At 47.3% G+C, this 17,473-nt stretch overlaps 1 protein-coding gene across 2 annotated transcripts in view; it reads left to right on the top strand.

Moving 5' to 3' along the window:
- ABTB3 (ankyrin repeat and BTB domain containing 3) overlaps positions 1 to 17,473 on the top strand; it is a 325,425-nt gene that overhangs the window by 292,986 nt on the left and 14,966 nt on the right. Inside the window, exons 13-15 of one of the 2 annotated variants that reach the window (XM_050926291.1) lie at positions 9,045 to 9,116; positions 15,562 to 15,667; positions 16,471 to 16,573. In XM_050926291.1, coding sequence (XP_050782248.1) covers positions 9,045 to 9,116; positions 15,562 to 15,667; positions 16,471 to 16,573 — 281 coding nt within the window. The remainder of the gene's footprint in view (positions 1 to 9,044; positions 9,117 to 15,561; positions 15,668 to 16,470; positions 16,574 to 17,473) is intronic. The other variant, XM_050926302.1, reaches the window with a different exon arrangement.

Genomic DNA, 17,473 nt, shown 5'->3' with positions numbered 1-17,473 from the left:
GGGACCTCATAGCCATGACCGAGCCCACTCAGCTACCACCCCCGGTACCTCCGGTGCGGGTCGTGTCCAGAGGCAAGCCTATGATGTCGGCACCGTCCCGGGACTCTCGTTCTCGCTCCAGGTCCCGACGTCACGGTCGCTCCAGATCCCGCCGCCGCTCGCAGTCCCGGCACCGCTCCCCTCAGCGGTACCGGTCGCACTCGCGGCGCCGGTCGACACCGAGACGATCGCGGTCAGACTCCAGCCGTCGTTACCGGCACCGCGAGTCCAGGAGCCGATCCAGACGTTCGCCGCACCGGTCGACCTCCCGGCGCCGAGCTGGTGGCAGGTCCCGGTCCCGGTCGACCTCCCGGTACCGAACCGGTGGCAGGTCCCGATCCCGGCACCGAAGCGGCGCCCGGTACCGATCCAGATCCCGGCACCGTGGCAGAACTCGGTCCCGCTCCCGGCACCATTACGACTCCCGGCACCGGTCCCCGGCACCGAGACGATCGCCCGTGCCGGCCCGCGCGGACCCTTACCATCCAGGGTCCGCCCCGCCATGGCCCTCTAGGCAGCCGTCCGTGTCTTCGCTGGCGGACAGTGGGTACGCGCTGGGCACCGACCGGCAGGCGGCGCTGTTCAGCGAGCCTCCACAGCAGGACCCAGCCCCACAGCAATGGGGTTTTCTGGACACCCTGGGCATATCATCAGGCCCAGGGCCCCCAACAGCTCCCTGCTAGGCCGGCGACTGCGGAGCGCAGGGCACCTGAGGCCTCGTTGTCTCGCCCCCCTCCCTCCCCGGATGGGGAGGAAGGATCCAAGCACCAGGACTCCACTTTGGCTCCTGAGGCAGAGGCGAGGGCCGAGGGAGACCCCCCTTTAGACACCCTCTTGCCGGGGGTCTCCTCATCTTCTTCCCCTGATGAAGCGGTGGCTGGGACCTCCTCCAGCAGCCCCCCCCCCGCTGGACCTCAGGGCGCACCAGGACCTCCTCCGGCGAGTAGCCCAAAACCTGAGTCTACAAGCCGAGGAGGTCTCGGAGGTAGAGGACCCTATTGTCACCATCCTCTCGGCAGACGCTCCCACCAGGGTCGCCCTGCCGTTCATACGGACCATCCAGGCCAACGCCAACACCATCTGGCAGTCTCCGGCCTCCATTCCTCCCACTGCGAAGGGCGTCGAGAGGAAGTACATGGCTCCTTCTAAGGGCTACGAGTACCTCCACGTACACCCGACTCCGTGTTCCCTGGTGGTCCAATCCGTCAATGATAAAGAGCGTCATGGTCAGGAAGCTCCAGCCCCCAAATCCAGGGAGGCCAGGCGGATGGATCTCCTCGGCCGTAAGGTGTACTCGGCAGGGGCGCTGCAACTCAGGGTCTCCAACCAACAGGCCCTGTTAAGCAGATACGCCTTTAACTCCTGGGTGGCAGCAGACAAATTCAAGGAGCTGTTGCCACAAGATGCTCGTCAGGAGTTTGCGGCCATCTTAGAGGAAGGCAAGAAGGTCGCACGCACGTCCTTGCAAGCCTCTCTGGACGCTGCGGATTCGGCTGCCCGTACCCTCGCGTCGGGTGTAACAATGCGTCGCCTCTCCTGGCTGCAGGTTTCCGGCCTTCCGCCGGAGCTCCAGCACACAATACAGGACCTTCCTTTTGAAGGCCAAGGGCTGTTCTCGGATAAGACAGACCCTAGACTCAAGAGTCTAAAAGACAACCGAGTCATCATGAGGTCACTGGGGATGCACACTCCAGTGACGCAACGCAGACCCTTCCGGCCGCAGCAACAGCAACAACAGCGCAGGCCGTATCTCCAGTTCCGCCAGCAGCAGGACCTTAACAGGCGCCGCGGCAGGAACGGAAGGCGCAGGCACTCGGGGAACCAAGGGGGCCAAAACCAAGGCTCCTCTAAGCCCCCGCCTGGTCCCAAGCCTTCATTTTGAAGGTGCGCCCGAGGGCGCAGTAACAGTTTCCCCATTGGATCCTTTCCCCCCGTTTTCCAACCGCCTTTCTTTTTTCCTCCCGGCGTGGTCCCTAATAACATCAGACCGCTGGGTCTTACGCACGGTGCAGTCGGGATACCGCCTGCAGTTTGTTTCATTTCCTCCTCCCCGCCCCCCTTCCTCGTCCCTCTTCAGGGACCCCTCTCACGAGCAATTCCTTCGGCAGGAGGTGCAGACGCTCCTCGGCAAAGGAGCTATAGAGGCGGTGCCGGAGAACGAGAAAGGCAAGGGGTTTTATTCCCGCTACTTTCTGATCCCCAAGGCCAAGGGAGGCCTCAGGCCCATCCTCGACCTGCGAGAGCTCAACAAGTACCTGGTGAAGTTGAAGTTCCGCATGGTTTCCTTGGGGACCATTATCCCATCCCTGGATCCGGGAGACTGGTACGCCGCCCTCGACATGCAGGACGCGTATTTTCACATTGCTATCTGGCCACCCCACAGACGTTTCCTTCGCTTCCTTGTGGGGTCTCTGCATTACCAATTTGCAGTCCTCCCATTTGGCTTGTCCACGGCCCCGAGAGTGTTTACGAAATGCATGGCAGTTGTTGTGGCGCAGCTTCGGCGCAGTCGTATCCACGTGTTCCCGTATCTGGACGATTGGTTGATTCGAGGCACGTCGCACCAACAAGTCTGCAGCCATGTCCGTGTGATCACCGACATGTTCGCCGCTCTGGGCCTCTTGGTGAACACAGACAAGTCCACCCTGGCCCCCACACAAAGGGTGGAATTCATCGGGGCCGTCCTGGACGCCACTGTGGGCAGGGCCTTGCTGCCATTGCAGCGGTTCCAGGCCTTGTCGGCCATCGTGCAACGGCTACAGACAGCCCCCTTGACGTCAGTGAGGACGTGTCTAACCCTGTTAGGCCACATGGCGGCCTGTACTTTCGTGACCAATTACGCTCGGCTCCGCATGAGGCCACTCCAGCTGTGGCTCATCGGTCATTACAGGCCGACAAGACAGCCACTAGATATGTTAATCACGATCCCCCAGGGGGTCTTAGATTCTCTCGACTGGTGGCTGGACCAGTCAGTGTTGTGTGCGGGTCTCCCCTTCCACCCATCTCAGCCCTCGGTGTCCCTAACAACAGATGCCTCAGATCTCGGCTGGGGGGCCCACGCAGGGACCCTGAGGACGCAGGGCCTGTGGTCCCAGGAGGAGGTGCGGCTACACATCAACATGCGGGAGTTGAGAGCGGTCCGTCTTGCTTGTCAAACGTTCTGTCATCAGCTCCAGGGTCGTTGTGTCGCGGTGTTCACCGACAACACGACGACCATGTATTATATCAACAAGCAGGGCGGCACCAGATCCTCCTCCCTGTGCCACGAGGCGATACGACTCTGGGACTTTTGTGTAGCCCACTCCATTCACCTCATGGCTTCCTTCCTCCCCGGAGTACGGAACACGCTGGCGGATCGATTGAGCAGATCCTTCCTGTCACACGAGTGGTCCCTCCGCCCAGACGTCGCCCTCTCCATCTTCCGGAGGTGGGGTTATCCCCGGGTGGACCTCTTCGCGTCCAAAGGGAACAGGAAGTGCCAAGCGTTCTGCTCCTTTCAGGGCAGGGAGCCCGGGTCGATAGCGGATGTCTTTCTCATCCAGTGGTCGACCCACCTGTACTATGCGTTTCCCCCATTCCCGTTGGTCCACAGGGTCCTTCTGAAGGTGCGCAGGGACAGGGCTCACGTGATCATGGTAGCCCCGGCATGGCCCAGACAGCACTGGTACCCCATGCTGCTGGACCTGACCATAGCCGACCCAGTTCCCCTGCCCCTTCATCCGGACCTGATTACCCAGGAGCACGGGACCCTCTGTCACCCGGACCTGCAGTCGCTGCACCTAGCGGCGTGGCTCCTGCGTGGCTGACTGGCTCTGAGCTGCGCTGTTCCACGCCGGTGAGGGAGGTGCTCTTGGGCAGCAGGAAGCCGTCCACAAGAGCGACATATTTGGCCAAATGGAAGCGCTTCTCCTTTTGGTGCGTGGAGAAAAATCTCCGCCCTATGGAAGTTTCAGTAGCCGACATCTTAGACTACATTTGGTCCCTCAAAGGGCAAGGTCTGGCCATATCGTCGTTACGAGTCCACCTAGCAGCTATCTCCACCTTTCACCCGGGTGCGGATGGTCGCTCTGTTTTTTCCCACCCGACGGTGTCTAGATTCCTTAAGGGGCTGGAACGTTTATACCCTAACGTCCGTCCCCCTGCTCCAACCTGGGATCTTAACCTGGTGTTGTCCCGGCTCATGGGGCCCCCCTTTGAGCCGTTAGCTACTTGCTCCCTGCTTTACCTCTCTTGGAAGACGGCCTTTCTAGTAGCTATCACCTCAGCTAGACGGGTGTCGGAACTCCGGGCTCTTGTGGTAGACCCCCCATATACGGTCTTCCACAAGGACAAGGTGCAGCTGAGACCACACCCTGCTTTTCTCCCCAAGGTGGTCTCAGCCTTCCACGTCAACCAAGAGATATTCCTCCCGGTTTTTTTCCCGAAACCTCACTCCTCAGGCAGGGAGCAGCAGCTCCACTCGCTTGATGTCCGTAGGGCTCTCGCGTTCTACGTGGAGAGGACTAAGCCCTTCCGCAAATCCCCCCAGCTTTTCGTGGCAGTAGCGGACCGCATGAAAGGGCTTCCTATCTCCTCCCAGAGGTTATCCTCTTGGGTAACGTCCTGCATCAGGACCTGCTATGACTTGGCCCACGTCCCTACGGGCCGTGTGACTGCGCATTCTACCAGGGCGCAGGCGTCGTCGCTGGCTTTCCTTGCCCGTGTGCCCATCCAGGAAATCTGTCGGGCAGCGACCTGGTCATCGGTCCACACCTTTGCTTCCCACTACGCCCTGGTCCAGCAGTCTAGAGAGGATGCGGCCTTCGGATCTGCTGTGCTCCATGCCGCGACTTCTCGCTCCGACCCCACCGCCTAGGTATGGCTTGGGATTCACCTAACTGGAATGGATGTGAGCAATCACTCGAAGAAGAAAAGACGGTTACTCACCTTTGTAACTGTTGTTCTTCGAGATGTGTTGCTCACATCCATTCCACACCCGCCCTCCTTCCCCACTGTCGGAGTCGCCGGCAAGAAGGAACTGAGGAGCGGGTGGGCCGGCAGGGATATATATTGGGCGCCATGGCGGCGCCACTCCAGGGGGCGACCTGCCGGCCCACTGGAGTTGCTAGGGTAAAAGTTTCCGACGAACGTGCACGCGCGGCGCGCACACCTAACTGGAATGGATGTGAGCAACACATCTCGAAGAACAACAGTTACAAAGGTGAGTAACCGTCTTTTCACCAGGCCAGGAACAAGATGCACTAGTGACGGCAGTATCACTAAAAAGGATGAGGAGAACTCAGAGAACAACCACGGTTTAAAGGACAATTTGTAAGAGAGCCACTATAACCAGCAAAGCTTGCGACACAAAACCTATCAGTAAAGTAGTGGTCTGCCGGAGGACTTGGTCCTTTGGATGAGGAAAAATGTTGCAGTTTTTGGGAAGAATGAGGCTCTTAACCAGGCAAACTCATGTCCAGCCACTAGAGTGGTTTACAGACAGAAGTAGGAGACATTAAGGAGATAACTCCAGTAAGGAACTATCAGTCCTGAGATAAGCTTTAGATGCTATATAGAGCAGAAAGCAGAGTTCTGACCACTGTCAAGATATTGGAGATCTTGTTGTTGCAGAAGTAGAAGAAGAGAGAAAGAGATGCCACTGAATTATTGTATGTCAACCTCTGCTCTGTGGTTCAAGACCCAAAGAAAATTCACAAAACTCATTGAAACCTCTATTGTCCAATAGAAATGGGTGTTTATGTATAATCCAAACTGACTTTGGATTATTATTCTGCCCTGTTACAGAATATGTGCATTTCTCCAGTCTGTGCTGAAAGTGTCTCCATGAAGAGACTTTTCTTTGTTTACAAAAGTGAACTCTCTGAGATGTTCCAGCAGAGTTTGACTGTAATATGGCTACTGGTAATGAGCGGAGAAGAAAGCTACAGCCTAGAGCCTAAACTAAAGATGAGCCTGAACTAAAACCCCACATCTAAACATCCCCCAACTTTTGAGTATGTTTGGTCTCAGATCTCAAATAAGATTCAAATTAAAATCACCAGAGTTCCATGCAGTACAGCAAGAGAAGTTGTCAGCAATAGCAAAGAAAGAACTGACATCATCTAGTGCATCCTTTGTCTATGGATGTTAATATCATATTGTCTTTAGATGTCTTGGGATAGTTTTCAGATATGAATCTTAAAAAAATTCAAATATTGGCCCCTGCCACCTTCTCACTGCCCCCTACACCTAGTCTCTTCCATAGTATGGGCATGGGGCTGGTATATGCCACTCTATTGGATCCTATCTGAAACCCAAATTCAGTACAGCACCTAAGCACATGTTTACACCCCATTGCCTGTATTTAATAACCATCATGAATAGAGACACTTTACTGAATCAGAGTCTGACACTAGAGAACTCTCCATATATCCAGTTTCCTGGTGGTGCATTGAGCAGACACAAACTATTTGAAACATTCTGGGAGGGCATTCACCCATTCACCTAATCTGGTAGCATTCTGTAACTTCCCTGTTGTTCCTGCTGGTGATGTTTAAGGTCTGTCCAGGACATAGTCCATTAAGTGGGTTATTAACCAGGTTTCGTAGTAGAACTGGCTAAAAAATGCAGATTTGTTTTACAAAACCGTTTCCTCAAAATTTCATATTTCAAAAAAATGTCAACAACTTTCTAAGTTGGTCAAAAAATAGCAAAAAAGGTTTGTACAAATTTGCAATGAATTTTGTTGAAAAATTGAAAAACATTTGACTAGCTCTATTCTGTTCACCATGGATAGCAATCAGTTTTTGAACAATAACCAGCTTTATTTTAAGCACATAAATGTATTTCTAGGAATCGCAGTTAATTCCATCCATCCCTGGATCAGAATCTGGACGCTGAAGCCTGAACAGTTACAGCTAGATGTATGAACAAGATAACGGGAGGAGGGAGATACCAAGGACAGTGGATAAAATAGAAGATAAGACAAAGGTGTAGAAACATGTAAAAAAAGAATAGAAGTTGAGATCAAAGATGAAGGCATGGAGGAGAAAAGAGAAAACGGGAAACAAACAGAAATGGGAGATGAAGGACAACATTTTCAAAAATGTCTAAGTGGTTTAGGTGCCTAAGTCCCATTTTAAATAGTAACTCAGGAGCTTACATCTCACTGAGAGTCAATGGAACTTAGGCTGTTCAGTCACTTATGTGCTTTTAAAACTTTTGCCCAAAGATGGTCTAGATTTAGTTAGTCCTGCCTCAGCGCAAGGTCCCTTCCCGCTCTACTTTTCTATAATATCTATAATCCCTTCAGAAATAACAGCACTTATGAGCTTCTGGCAAGAAGCATTAACTATTAGGAAAACAATTTTCATATGTCTGGAAGCAACAAGAGCAATGGGAAAGGCCTGAAATATCTGACATCAAGTAGGAGAATAATTATAAATTGAAACTTAACAAAGAGAGGAAGAGGAGGAGATGGGTGTCCTATTACTGTGCTGCCAAGTTTCATGTATTTTAAAACAAATTTCTGAGGGAGGTTGCTCAGAGTATTCCAGTGTTCTGGCCAATTCAGCAGGTGCTGTTGATCTATTTTCTTCCACTCCTCTCTCCCCTTCCCATTTCAGTTAAAGTGAAGGACCAGTCACAGCTTCTGGAAATCTTAAGGTTCCCCAGTAGGCCATGGACAATCCAAGATGCTAGGTTGGAGGATGAGGAAGCTGGATGTACTGTATGTTGCACTGAACAGAGTATAATCGAGTGGGTCTCCTTTAGAAACTTTCCCTAGCAGTGTGAGGGCCTGAAATTGACTAACCGAACAACACAGCTTGTGAAGATGAGTTAGCCCCAGTCCCCTAAGGGAAGATCCAGGAGGCAGTGTATCTCCCTGAGGTCCTAGGGGCCATGCCTTACAAGGCTGTAGTACTCTGCTGGGTAGGAAGGCTGGTTGAAATTTTCCCATTGAAACTGTTTTTCAACAGAAACTTGGTTTTTTGACAAAAACAAAATTTTTCACAAAATGTTTCTGCTTTCCACAGAATATTTTGAAATTCTTTCAAAAAACCAAGCTCTTGAAAATGGATGAATTTTGACTGATAACCATAATATTCTGATTTGGTAATGCTGCCACTGTGACTTGCAGGAGTTGTAGTTTGGTTGCTTCATGTGTCCATTCTTCTCTATGGGTTGGGCTCCCTGGCTGGAGGTACATTCGTTATGGTCGCAGACTCCCATGATGCACTACCTCCCATGTCCAAGAGAGGAGATCATGGTGCATCATGGGAGTTGTAGTCCAACCATGGGAGCCCACCCTGTAGAGGAGAATGGGAACATGAGGCACCGCAGCAGGAGTTCCAAGTCAAAATATTTTGGTTTTCAAATTTACTCTGAAAAATGAAAGTTTTCTGTAGGAGGGGGGAAAAAGCCAACATTTTCTAACCAGCTCTTAGCCATGATCCCCATCTTCTCACTGCCCCTCCTTTCCCTTCTTTGTAGAGGTTAGCTCCAATGGGGGCACTAGCCTGAAGCTGTCTTTGTGCTAGGATGTCCAAGGATTCCAGCTTGTGGTTGATCCTAAATAATGGGGTGGGGCAGGAATACTCTTTTCATCCCCAGTTTCCCTGTACACCCACCCAAGGGCCTTCATCTCTTAGCAGTGCCCGGATGCTGTTGTATTCTAGGATCAATCACATACAGAATGCCAAGCTCTTTCTGGCAGGAGGTAGGGACTGGAGGAGATCACAATTTTCATTTTATTTTTTGTATTGTAAAAGTATGTAATGTTCAGCAAGAAGAAAAATACAGTGTAACCTGCTCTAAGGACCACCTTTAAGTGATCCATGGCCATCAACAGTGACCATTTTAAAGAATCCCCAAGATGACTAGTGCAATTTTGTCTGAACTTCAGATAAGTGGGTGATGGATCTTTTTTTCTGGGCCCTTGGATGGTCTCTTAAAACAGGTTTCACCATACCCTGGTAATTGCAGTGTTGCCTATCATCATTTTCAGTACTTCTGTGTTTAAACAGTTCAGAATAACCAGGACCCAAGTCCTCCACACATGTACATCTTGCATTCTCCATGTGAGACGTGAACATCAGGTACAGAGTGGCATGTTAATAACAGATTATTAACTCAGTGTTGTCATGTTTTTGTAGCACAGATTCATATTCATACTAACCCGGATTTGATTTTACTGCCTTCTATTCACATTCTTATCTGTACTTCACCCACAGGATATTTGAGCTGAAGTTTCACAGTTTTAAAAAAATGATGTGTATGTGACACCTGTGTTGTCAGAGTCTGGATGCACTGTTTCTATGATATGACTGCCCTCTTCTGGTTTATCACCCAGGGATTAGACTCAGCTCCTGGATCTGAGGTGTCTGTACACAATGCATGGCTGTGATGTAAAGAACCTTTGAAACAGAATCTTGGCAGTTTTCCGAGCATCACCTGTGATTAATTCCATTTTGACATGCAAGGGCCTGCATCCAGTGCTAATAAAACCTATTTTGTTATGCAGTTTGTTGCCTCTAACTATACATCCAACTTCTAGGGCTTCACTACATTACAGATGTTGACTAATAGTAATAATGTGTATGCTACTTAACCATCTAGGAGCAGCCCTCTGAAGTGACATTTAACCAGTTTTGATGCAGCTAATAAAAGTGAATTCTACTACAGAACCTGACCAGAAATACCTAGGGAAGGATGAAAAGGTTCATAGAGATATGGCAAAGAAAATCTCTTACTAAAGTGGGCATGTTCATTCAGACATGGGAGGCCCACACAACAGCCTCTGCACCACTGAACTCCATATTGTCCTTTTATGGTGGTGAGGAGTGTTGGGTAGAGTAATTATTCAGGGGCCCCTCTGCCTGCCATGGACTGGATTTTCAATGGATTAGTACACCCTGGTGAGCTCCCACTGCTGGAATTATCCATTGGGGCTATGGAGAAACAGCATAGTGTAGAGCAGCCTTCAGGCTGCTATATGTTTTGCCAGGTGTAGTCAGGCTCCCAGAAGCCACAGGATCCAGGAAAGCAAAAGTGGCTTAAAGGCACCTTTGCATACAGCCATATTCCTCTGAGCTGCGCCATGTCTCTGCTAAAAGACAGAGACTGAGAAACCCTGAATAATTGTTACCTTAGAACATTACTTTTCTGTTTAGAAGGTATGTGACTACTGTAAGTTAGTGTTTGGGGGCCTAGTGTCAAAGTGAGTCTTCGGGAGGGATTTGAGGGCTTAGCACATTGGGTTTAGCAGGAAACAATAGCAGGAGGAGCCAACGTGTTGGGGAGACTGGCATAGATGGGAAAGGGGATGTGATTAGAAACCAGATCCAAAACATAGTCTGGGGCAGAGATGTGCAGGGCTTCAAAGGAAAGGACAAGAAGCATAATTTGTTACAAAGCCAGTGGAGGGAGTTATAGGAGTGATGTCTAATTGACCATTTTAGCAGCTGCGTTTTGGACAAACTGGAGAAAAGGAACATGGGAATGGAAGAAGCTGTAGGAGAAGATCAGGGCATAGACAAGTGTCTTAGAAATCAGAAAGAAAGAGAAGAGTTGAATTTTAACCTAACTGGACACACTAAACCAATTTTCCCCCTATTATGATTCTCTCTTGGGTTTGTGATCCTAAGAGGGGCTGAGTGCCCTCAATAGCTCTCAGAAGTAAATGTGAGTGAAAGGAGTTCAGCATCTTGAATGATTGGGACTTAAAATGGGATGAGTTGAGGCAGGGAACTCTAAGGAGCAAATTGTTTGGAGTAGCCTTTGCTAAGCACTGCCACAGACCTTTAGTAAAAGGGGTTTTGAAAGACCATTGATACATTCAGCCCACTGGCTGGTTCTGTCTTTCCTCTTCTGCTCCAGAACAGTGAGCAAAGGGTCTCTGCTCAGGGAGCTTGAAAGGCTTCAGCTTTGCCGAGACAGAGAAACTCATTCTTCCCTCCAACCAATTCAAGCAACATATTCACAAAATATTGCAAATTGCTTTTGATCTCCTCTGAAGAATGCTATTAAGGCAGAAAACTGCCTCTGTCCCGACAAAGCAAAGTTTCTTACTGCCTCCCTACTAGAAATACCATCTCCATTAAGTGACTGAGCTGTTGTTCCCTCTTGCCTTTGTGTAAAGTACCTCTCAGTTCGGTAATATCCTCATTATATCCAATGTCAAACTGTATTCCCTCTCATACCATATAGAAACACATCCAACTCTCCTCTCCAGCAACTGAATACCCATGTATGAAAGGAGGTTGGCCTCGGTCCAGTTCTCAGCATCACACATGCTGGCAGCAAAATCTTTCCAACATCAGACTGCAGAAAAAAAAGACAAATTGTTTTATCGTTCACTTTCAATGTCATCCTAGACAAAAGAAGCTCCTGCAGCCTTTACTTTCTTATCAAGTGGTGGGGTGATGGAGATGAGCTGATCCAACGGTGTAAAGAAGAATTTCCTCCCATCGTGTTGCATGACTGTGCAGGTGTTTCACAGGGTGGGCTTAGTAACCATGGCAGACACTGAACTATCCAGTTAAGGTGACTGTCTGAAGGAATGTTGGACTTACTGGATTGTTTCTCTCTTCCAGCGTGGCAGTTTTAATGGGCCAAGCTCCGTTCTTCATTGCTTGTGCTTGGCTCCCAGTTAGTTCAATAGAAGCCCCACACACACACATCCAAGAGCAGAATTTGGCCTTAAGTTCCTCTGTGAAAGCTATTTATTACTCAGCAGCCCAGGATCATAGACTTCCGTCTCTGACAAAGGCTCCCTTTTATCTACCCTCTCTGCTGCTTCTTCCTGCCTAGTTTATTGTTAAAATCTGCAGGCTTCAGATATCATATCCAGTATCCACATCCCTCAAAGGCCAGCATGTGTGTAGGAGTCTGAGCTACCCTGCTGTAATGACTTTCCCCTTTCCCCTTCACATCCTTGGTGAAAACTTATTGTTTGGGAACCACGAATCTGAACTAGCATTGACTTACCCTCCTGTTGTCTTTTCAGCTTAGCAATTTTTTGGCCTTTCAACTGTGTCTGTTGTTCTTGTAAACTACTGACTTTGCCAATATTGACCATATGTCTGGGCTGCCCCCAAAATGAAAACTACTGACAGTACTACAGATATGAAGTTTTACGCTGTATAAAATAGAATGATTCATTTGGTTTTTACTTTTTCTTATATTCTACTCTTTATATAGAATTTTATGGTGCATTCATCAGTGTAGTATCTGAATGCCTTCCAGCAATGCATTAAGCCATGTGACTATGCATCTGTCATGTGTTGTTTGTTCTCTCACCCTCTCCCAGAGGGAGAAATGGGTGCAATGGAGTTGGCGTGGAAAGTGGTGAGGTTTGTGGAGGTCCTTATTTCCCTGGGGAATTCATTCCATAGTCTTGGAACACCCCCAGAGAAATCTGTGTCTCCTACACGGACAAGCTTTATTCTTATTGTTGCAAGCTCCATTGTGCCAAAGGAATGAAGTTGTCGACCATGGTCTTCATCCCAGAGCTTAGACCATCTTTTAGAGACCTTGGGCCCAGGAAGACATGGAGAGCTTTGAAGTTAAGGACCGAGACCTTGAACTTAATTCAGAATTCTATGGGAGGCCAGCATAGAGAGCAGAAGCCAGGTTTGATGTGCTCACGGTAGCCGGTGTTGCTGAGGAGGCGCTCTGCAGCATTCTGAACTGGTTGGAGTTTCCTAAGTGCTGACTGCTTCATGCCCCGGTATATCACATTGCTGCAGTCCAGCCGAGGTGGTGAAGGCAGGAATAACTGAGGTCAGGTCTTCGTCCGTCAGGATGGGATGGAGTTTCCAACTATAAGATCTCTTTCCTATAACTCTGCGTTCCCAGAAAAGATCAGAAACTCCAAAACCAGGCAAATAAGCACTTGTGTGATTTGTTTTCATATGTACATCCCATGTCATTTATTTGAGGAGCTGTGTGGCTTACTTGTGTGATCTATATCACCTATGACCCGTTCTTCATCACACCAGTCTGGCCTGCACAACTCCACGAGTCAGAACTCTTTTGCTCCTCCCTCTGTTCCCTATCCCTTTTCGCCCCCTGCCTCGCTCCACTTTTCTTAATTGGTATACAATGTGTCAATCTATTGCACAGACAGGTAGTGTAACTTAGGCCCAGTCTACACTACAGCTTTTAACCGAGTTTGTAGTCAGTGACACAACAGCATCGTGATGTGGTTTGTGTCTGTAGACCATATGGTTAATAACCTGTGGCAGCTGACAGTGCTTTGCCCGGGTCAGTGTCCTAAGCTGGTTACAGTCTTCCTGTAACCAATTTATCACACCATGTTCTGCAATATAAATGGGACCCTCTAAATGCCTGTGTAACCAGGTTGGCCATCCTGCCTCCTTCTCAATTCTCTGTATGGTAGGACATCCCAGAGTGCAGCGCTCCATATGCTGCTGGTGCCATTGCTGTGCATGTCCTCCAAACTCTCTATCCCCTTGGCTAGGGACATGGAGATAGCTGCCCAGATTTCCCCATGTGGCACTGATACAAACAACCTTGGACAGCATGGTAGATGTGGGTTCTTAATCTTGGTTGACACATGAGAGTGATGCAAAAAATCCCCGTCTCTGTGGATGCTGCTCAGTCTTGTGTGTTGTAATTGGGTCAGATGAGTGTTGTGAACCAATTTCAGAACCATGGTTGTACCAGTAGCATGGGCAGGGCACCTAGTCGCTCTCCTCTTTAAATCTGGCCTTAAATCTTCATTTTCTCTTAGGCATCTGATTCACACTCTTTGTAAAGTGCTTTGCTAAACTCTGTATGAAAACTACTAAATACAGATATGCTGCTAGTGTATAAGGATGTCCTTGTCACCAGTTTTTTAAAGCAAAACAGTAGTATTTTTCCTGTCTCTTGAGCTGTATTGCCAGACTCCCTGCTCAGGTTTTCAATGAAAAACACATTTCACCCTTTTTGACAATCTGAGTTGCTTGATACCACTGCAATCTACTTCTGGGTGTTTCTCTTAGCATTAAGTCTGAAGAAACAGGAGACACATTCTGTCCTTGGGTACTTGTGTGCAATTACCTTTGAAGTCATGGGGAGGTGCATGCGCACATCTGAGGGCACAATTTGACCCTATGTATTTTTCTTATACTAATCAATACTTTAGAACATTTGTTCCAATATCTTTGCCACATCACCTAATATTTTATGTAAGTTAAGGAATGAGTGGCTATTTCCAGAGCTCAGTAAAATGTGCTTAGGAATTAAAGCTTCACTTTCTGTTCTATGTACCATGCAGATATTTTAAATATAGAATTTAAACAACTCACATTTTTAATGTTATGTTTATTTTATATCTACCTGGCTATTTCTGTGGCCTCCATCACTGTAGTATCTGAGCTCCTCACAATCTTTAATGCGTTTATTCTTGCAACATCCCAGTGAGACAAGGAGTACAGTTATCCCCATTTTACAGGTAGGAACTGAGACCCAGAGGGATTAAGGGCCATAGTCTCTGTTTATGTTAATTGGCCTAGTAGCCCATTAACTTCAGTGAAGCTGCCCCTGTTTTCACCAGCAGAAACTGACATTTTCAGAAGCAATTTATGCACTTGGGAGCCAAATCCCATTGGCTTTCAGTGAGATATAGGCTTCTAAAGGCCAAAGGACCAGATCTTTAAAGGTATTTAAGATGCCTAGTGGGATTTTTCAAAGTACTTAACTCCCATTGAAACGGATGGTTGTTAGTCACCTAAGCATTTTTGAAAATTCCATTAGGCACCTATTTGCATCTTTAAGCACCTAAAAACCTTTGAAAATAGGACTTAAACTCATAAGGCACTTAGACATTTTTTAAAATTTACCTGTAAATTACTTGCCCGAGATCACACAGGAAACTTGTGACAGAGCCAAGAACCAAACCCTGCTGCAAGACTCAGGTTAATGGCTGAACCATTAGAGAATCCTTCCTTGTTTACAGAAGCTAAAGTAACACCAATAGGGTAAATACCAGTGAAAAGGATACAAAATTACATCAGAGACATAACTAGAATTAAACTAAGAGAATATATTACAAGCTATAAAATAGCTATCAACATACAAAGCGGTCCGTTTTCAGGAGCATTCTCACATTGCAAATATGTTTATTTAGTAACTTTTTGTTCTCTTAAAAAAAAAGAAACAAACCATTTTAAAAAGCCAACATATTCATTTTACAGTAAGAATGAATTTTAATAAGGAAATTAAATCCATATTTCAGTAGAACTCTGTTTATCTGAAGGGAGCAGTTGATATGGAATTTATCTGGATTAAAAAAAGGCTTCTGGTAGCGGAGTTTTCATTTAAATGATGCATATTGAGAGGGAGCAACAGTAAAAAAGTGGATAATGGGGGATTGGCTAAGAAGAATTAATAATTGTAAATCAAAACTTTTGATAGAGGTTTCAGTGACCACAATTTGTCTGTCTTAGAATTGTGCGCTATTGAGGGAACTCTCAGGAATTATTTGAGCTTGTACCTGTTAATCCACAAGCTTATACTTGTATTTCTTTTGTTTAGAATGAAGTGATAAGTCAGCAACTGTCTGTCATTTTCACTCATTGCTATGGACCTTATCCTATTCCAAAGCTTGTTGAAATCAAACGAAAGCAGACCTCTCGTTTAGGTAAGTCTGAGGTGAGGTGCAGATCACAATGTTCACAGAGTGCTGTCCTAGGATTTGGAGAGAGCAAAAGAAAGGAAAGAGGGCAAATGTTAATGAAAATGATTGAAATAAAGTCAGTCTTTGGGTTTCTAAGCATTGGTGCAAGAACTGTGGCATTAAAAATGTGGTTTCAGTTTGAATGCTCTAGAGCCACTGCATTCTTCTATATACTGGGCAGTCGTTATGGCCAGAAGACAGAGCACACCTACTTGTAAAATGCAGAATTGGAAAAACTAGACTAGGGGCCCAATCCTGCATTTCTTACTCACCTAAAATTTCCATTGAAATCGACAGGTTTCTTGGATGCCCAGGATTGGGCCTGTAGTTTTACAAGTTACTTTTGGGGCTGATTCCTTTACACTCAGGCCACACAGCCAGAGTGGTGTCAAAGGGCCTTAATGTATGTGAGAATTGGGGCCCCTTGTGTCTGCTGAGGTACAAATGTGACTAGGTGCAGAGGGAGAACAGGACTGGGGAGCTTTTCAAAGTTCACCCAAAGTCTAGAATGAACTGCATGTGATGGATGGCTGTTATGTTATAGGAGATAAAAATGACTGTCAGAGATTTTGAATTGACTTTGTATAGATTCTGTTAGAATACGTACATAACTTCCACCTCAGACTATTCAAACCAGCTTCACAGGCTTTTCTCATTTAAAAACATCCCCTTTAAGCCATTGTCTTTTCTCACAAAAACAGGAAAATGCTTTCTATACATCTCGCCTGTTCCCGACTAAAATTTTTCTTTTCCTTTTGTGATTCCAGATCCCCATTTTCTTAACAATAAAGAGATGTCAGATGTTACATTTCTGGTGGAAGGAAGACCATTTTATGCACATCGAGTGTTACTATTTACTGCATCCCCAAGGTAAATGTAGGTGTATTTTTTTAATAAATGCAGATAATTTGATCTTTTCTGTTGAGATTTGTTGGCACTAATGATTCAGGTAATGGGCTTCAGTCTTTTCTGTGAACATGGAAATTCTGTAATTACCCCCAGAACTGATTGCTGTTGATCTATGTTAAGGATGTAACAACTAGGAATACCATTTGTCCATTAACCCTTAGGATGCTGGGCATTCCAGAGGCACCTACAGTAAACGGTATGGTGGTGGACACATTCAAAATACATAGACAAACACATATGTGTTAAACTTTCAGGAATGTCCATTTTTTTAAGGCTTGGGGGAACCTGTGGGTAGAGGGAGGATCTGTGGGAAGAGGAGGAAGTTCCAGGTTGGAATTCCTCGGTGGAGCCATTCCTATCATATGTGCCCCACTTCTAGAAATCTCCCCTTCTTCCACAGCCTATATAGGTGGCTTGCCTTGCCAGATCCCTCCCCTTGCTTCACACATGAGAAAAACTGACATGGAGCCTGTAGCAGTTCCATGCTGAAAGGCTGTCCAGCAGGGGTATAAGTTATGTGGGTGTCAGGAGGCTCAGCACCCACTTGCAGAGGTTTGGGTTCTTGCATGGAAATGGGGGGAACAAGGAAAAGCTAAGTGGGAGAAGGTCTCTCTTGAGAAAAGGGAAGGAGGTGCTATGGGTTAACTTTTGGGAAATGTTGGGGATGAAATTCTGGTCTTGTTAAAGACAATAGTAAAACTCCCATTGGCTTCAGTGAGGCAGGATTTTATCACTAGTATCTATGATGAATCTAGCCCATTGTCTTAACCATGCATTGGGTGGAAGGTTTGGGTTACAGCTTCAGAGAGTGGGAAATTTTTTTTTTCTTGTCTATTATACTTTCCAACTCTTGAGAGAAAA

Source organism: Gopherus flavomarginatus, chromosome 1, assembly GCF_025201925.1.
Source record: "Gopherus flavomarginatus isolate rGopFla2 chromosome 1, rGopFla2.mat.asm, whole genome shotgun sequence".
Taxonomy (NCBI): Eukaryota; Metazoa; Chordata; order Testudines; family Testudinidae; genus Gopherus; species Gopherus flavomarginatus.
This window is presented reverse-complemented; position numbering and strand designations above follow the sequence as displayed.